The sequence below is a fragment of the Manacus vitellinus genome, unplaced genomic scaffold (assembly GCF_001715985.3).
Source record: "Manacus vitellinus isolate BGI_N305 unplaced genomic scaffold, ASM171598v3 ctg7180002433605_pilon, whole genome shotgun sequence".
Taxonomy (NCBI): Eukaryota; Metazoa; Chordata; class Aves; order Passeriformes; family Pipridae; genus Manacus; species Manacus vitellinus.
In genome coordinates this window covers 1-5,232 of record NW_021938500.1, presented here as the reverse complement: position 1 = coordinate 5,232, position 5,232 = coordinate 1, and the positions used below count along the sequence as shown (strand labels likewise).

At 53.7% G+C, this 5,232-nt stretch overlaps 1 protein-coding gene across 1 annotated transcript; it reads left to right on the top strand.

Moving 5' to 3' along the window:
* Window positions 1-1,043: 1,043 nt before the first annotated feature.
* LOC103761339 (mesoderm-specific transcript homolog protein) lies at window positions 1,044-4,835 on the top strand (the record flags this gene model as incomplete). The annotated part of the gene is made up of 7 exons (XM_029958496.1): window positions 1,044-1,102; window positions 1,342-1,382; window positions 1,450-1,622; window positions 2,129-2,230; window positions 3,377-3,453; window positions 3,841-3,904; window positions 4,367-4,835. Coding segments are annotated over 7 exons (634 nt in total), but the record flags the coding sequence as incomplete, so codon positions are not given.
* Window positions 4,836-5,232: the final 397 nt, after the last annotated feature.

The window sequence follows — 5,232 nt, the reverse complement described above, 5'->3', positions numbered from 1 at the left end:
CCCCTTGTTATCCTCATGGAGATCATTCCAACCCCTGGCACTCCTTGTTGTCCCCACGGACACCATTCCAACCCCTGGCACTCCTTGTTGTCCCCACAGAGACAATTCCAACCCCTGGCACTCCTTGTTGTCCCCATGTAGGTGATTCCAATCCCTGGCACTCCTTGTTGTCCCCATGGAGACAATTCCAACCCCTGGCTCTCCTTGTTATCCTCATGGACACAATTCCAACCCCTGACACTCCTTGTTGTCCCCACAGAGACAATTCCAACCCCTGGCACTCCTCGTTGTCCCTATGGACACCCTTCCAACCCCTGGCACCCCTTGTTGTCCCCTTGGAGACAATTCCAACCCCTGGCACCCCTTGTTATCCTCATGGAGATCATTCCAACCCCTGGCACTCCTTCTTGTCCCCACGGACACCATTCCAACCCCTGACACTCCTTGTTGTCCCCACAGAGACAATTCCAACCCCTGGCACTCCTTGTTGTCCCCATGTAGGTGATTCCAATCCCTGGCACTCCTTGTTGTCCCCATGGAGACAATTCCAACCCCTGGCACCCCTTGTTGTCCCCATGGACACCATTCCAACCCCTGGCACCCCTTGTTGTCCCCTTGGAGACAATTCCAACCCCTGGCACCCCTTGTTATCCTCAAGGAGATCATTCCAACCCCTGGCACCCCTTGTTGTCCCCATGGAGACAATTCCAACCCCTGACACTCCTTTTTGTCCCCATGGAGACAATTCCAACCCCTGGCACTCCTTGTTGTCCCCATGGACACCATTCCAACCCTTCCAACCCCTGTCACCCCTTGTTGTCCCCATGGAGATGATTCCCAGCAATCAGTGGGATCTCCCTTTTCCTCATCCCTCCCAAGGCCGAGAGCTCTCAGGGCGTGTCATTCCCGAGGGTCCCACCCATCCAAATCCCAGCAGGGATCCAGGGATGACCTGGCAGTGTCCTTGTGACCTCCTGGGCGGTCATTCCTTGGATCCTGGAGAGGTCTTGGACGTGTTCCACCTTCTCCTCTGGTGTCCCCAGGTACGAGCACAATAAAACCGGGAGCATCCTGATCAACAGCCTCTGCTTATCCAACGGAGGTGAGGGTCGCCTGGAGAGGCGGGATGGGGATCCATGGGATTGGGATCCATGGGATAGGGTGGCCTTCCCATCTCCCTCGCCTGAATCCCAAGGGAAGCACAATTAAGGTGCCGTGATTAGGAGGCCAATCCTGGCTCCCTGTCCCACATTCCATGGCCCCACGAGGACGGGGAGGGACCGGGAAATGGGAAGCAAAGCACCTGTGGATTTACAGCTCTGTTTTCCTGCCTCCTTCCAGGGATTTTTCAGGAAACATACCACCCCAGGTTCATCCAGAAGGTGAGCTGCTCCCCTCTCTGTCCAGCCTGACTCCCAGTATCCCAAATAAACACCAGTGTCCCACCAGGAGACCTTGTGGGTGTCTCCGGGGTCAGGGATTGTGGGAAAAGCTCTCCATGGAGACAGGATTGATCCGTGTGTCCCATCTCCTGTTCTCCTTGCTCCCCAGCTCCTCCAGGACGGGGGGTTGCTGTCCCCTCTCCTCCTGCGCCTGATGAACTTCTTCTTCTTCTCCAGAGGGTGAGCTGGGAACAGTCCACAGGGATGGGAGCCGAGCAGGGAAGCGGGAATTCTAAGGGATTCCTGGCTGGGAGGGTGGGAGGGGCGTGGTGGATTTCCCAGAGAAGCTGTGGCTGCCCCTGGATCCCTGGAAGTGTCCAAGGCCGGGTTGGAGCAACCTGGGATAGTGGGAGGTGTCCCTGCCCGTGGAACTGGATGATCCTTAAGGTCTTTTCCAAGCCAAACCATTCCACGATTCCATGAATTAGCAGGTGTTGGGGCAGGTGAGGGCATTCCCTGGCACCATCCCAGGAGAGATTTTCCTCTGGATTTCAACCTTGACCTTCCAGGCCATTCCCTCTCCAGGCTGGGCTAATAATAAACCACCCCATGGCTTTTTCCCTGCTTTCCTTCTCTCCCACAAGAACTGGAATTCCACATTCCAGAGGCAATGAAACCCCACCCAAGCCCTGCCTTTAGGGATTTTTCCCCAAAAAAGCCCTCTCCAAACTCCCTTTTTTTCCCAGGCTTGGAGCAGTTTTTGGGCCCCACACACAACCCTCCCAGGCGGAATTCTGGGATATGTGGACGGCGGTGCGGAATAACGACGGGAATCTTGTCATGGACAGGTAGGTCACCGTGAATTCCTGCAGGGGATTAGTTGGGACACCTGCTCCGAGATTCCCAGAGCTCATCCAGAGGCTCTCCAGAGCCTCCAGCTGCTTCTGTTGGAGCCTGGGATCATCTTCATCCCAAAAAAAAAGAGCTGGAAGGTGATGTGGGACCAAGATTTCCCACTGGGATTATGCAGGGCAGGGAAATAAAGTTTGGAATTGGATCTGAGTTTGAAATGATCCAATGTGGGAATTTTTTCATCTTTGGAAGTCAAGGGCTTGGATTTGGGGGGGGGTGTTCAAGGACTGGAGATAAATCTGTGGCAGGTGAATGGATCCCTTGGAATTGTCCCAGGAGAGCTTTGCCTCTGGATTTGAATGACCTTGATCTTCTGGGCCATTCCCAGAAGTCCCAGTGCCAAATCTCCAGTTTGGGAGTTTGGGAAGGACCCGTTTGCTCCAGTTTGGGGAGTTTGGGAAGGTCCTGTTTGCTCCAGTTTGGGGAGTTTGGGAAGGTCCTGTTTGCTCCAGTTTGGGGAGTTTGGGAAGGTCCTGTTTGCTCCAGTTTGCTCCAGTCTGGGGAGCTTGGGAAGGTCCTGTTTGCTCCAGTTTGGGAGTTTTGGAAGGACCTGTTTCCTCCAGTTTGGGGAACTTGGGAAGATCCTGTTTGCTCCAGTTTGGGGAGTTTGGGAAGGTCCTGTTTGCTCCAGTTTGGGAGTTTGGGAAGCACCAGTTTGGGAGGGACCTGTTTGTTCCAGTTTTGGAAGGTCCTCTTTTCTCCAGTTTGGGAGTTTTGGAAGCACTGTTTGCTCCAGTTTGGGAGTTTGGGAAGGACCTGTTTGTTTGGGATTTTGGGAAGGTCCTGTTTGTTCCAGTTTGGGAAGCACTGTTAACTCCAGTTTTGGAAGGTCCTGTTTGCTCCAGTTTGGGCTTTCAGGAGGATCTCTTGGCTGTGGGTCCAGCATCCCTGTTCAGTGTGTCCTTCTCTCCTTTCCTCCCCCTGGAAGAACCGAGTCACTGAACTCCGGGATGCTGTTGTGGTGCTGCTGTCCCAGGGAGATCCATGGGAGATGCAGATCCCCCCTCACCATCCGTGGCCCCGGGAGCAAATCCCAGGCTGTGCCACCCCTGGAATGTCTGTAACCAGGGATTTCTCCTCAGTGTTTTGCAGTACATCAACGAGAGGAAGCAGCACAGTGGCCGCTGGGTCGGGGCTCTGGTGTCCACCTCTGTCCCACGTGAGTAGGAATCCCTGGAATCTCTTCCTTTCCTGCTTGGGATCGGTGGGAACTGTCCCCTCCCGCTCCTCGCCGGAGCTTCCCGTCATCCCGGTGATGATGATGGAGCTCCAATCCAGGGGGAACATCCCAAACTTCCAGCTCAAGGCTCAGCCACACCTTGGCAAGGGAAGTTCGTCCCGCTGAGCGGAGCGACATTCCCTGAGAGGCTCATTCCAGGTGCTGCTCCAGGGAAGTTCCAACCAGGACACCGGAGGCTGTTGGAGCCCCTGGATTGCTCAGGGCTCCACTGGAAGCTTCCCAAGCTCCACGTGAGGGGGGAATTTGGCCCTTGGCTAAATTTAGGGATGTCCTTGGGCGTAAATTCCTCGTTCTTCTCTCTCCCAGTGCATCTCATCTACGGCCCCCTGGACCCCGTGAATCCACACCCGGAGTTTCTCCAGCTTTACAGGTAAGATCCCACCCACCACTGAGTGGGAATGTGCCCCCCTGGGGCCTCATTCCAAGGGATATTTTGGCTGCCTTTCCCTCCAATCCCGTTCTCACAGAGGCTGTTCTTAATTCCCACCTGGAACCAAGCGACTCCAAGTCGGAGCCTTGTGCAGTTTGGGAACTGTTTCCCTATTTTAGGCAGCAAAAAAAACCCCAAAATCACCATTTTCAGTCAAACCAGTGCCAAATTTTAAAACCACAGAGGGAAGATTTAATCCCTGAGGGAATTTTCTCCTCCAAACTAACCTGGAGGAAATCCAGCACTCGGAAGACTGGCCAACTGGGGCTTTTTTTGATCCCAAATCCACGTTCTGGGTGGAATCCCAGCCCTGCCCTCCTCACTGGTGGCACCGGGCTGAGCCTGCTGCTGGTCCTGCGCTTAAGCTTAAGCTTAACTAACCTTGCTCCACTCTTCCCACAGGAAGCTGCTTCCCATGTCCACAGTGTCCGTGCTGGATGACCACATCAGCCACTATCCCCAGCTGGAGGATCCCACGGGATTCCTGAACTCGTACCTCAACTTCATCAACTCCTTCTGAGCTGCTGCCGCTCCAGTTCTCGCCCTCTGCTTCCCAGTCAGGCTTTGGGGGGCAGGAAAAAACCTTGGCTTTACCTCTCAGAGCCAACACTTTGAACTCAGGGCTGCACTCGGGCAGTTAAACCCTTTGGAACACCGGGAAAACATCAGGCAGGTGTGGGAAAAGCAAAGAGTTCTGGGATGCCAACAGCTCTCCCACCCTCTGGACCGGCCTAACCCTGGATTTAGAGGTGAACTCGGCATTAAATCAGTGTTTCTTCCTTCCTCCCTCACCCTGGTTTGGTAAAGAAACACCAGCTCAGCAGCAGAGAGGTCCCTCCATCCCCTCCCCTTCCCAGTTTTTGCTATGGGATGTTTCCCATTCCAGCCCAGTACAGGCTGCACCGGTGTTGGGAATTACCTGGCATAAACCTGCCTCAGGAGATGAAGTTCCATCTCTTTTGCACATGGATTTTCCCACCAGGAAGAACCACGAAGGCACCGTCAACCTGCAGGTTTTCCCTGTGGGTTTTTTTCCCAGCCTATGTTGGGAATTTAATCTGGGAATAAGGGGCTTTTTTTGTTGAACAAAACGGGCTGGGTTTGTTTTTTTTTTTTTTTTTTCTTTTCCTGGGCTGAAAACCAGGCAGAACCAGAACAAGAAATCTCTATTTTATTAACAGCGATTCGTAGGACCCCCGCCGCTCGAACCAGGGGTTATTTTCTGGTAATAAAAACTGATTTTGGACAAAAAAAAAAAGGCAAAAAAA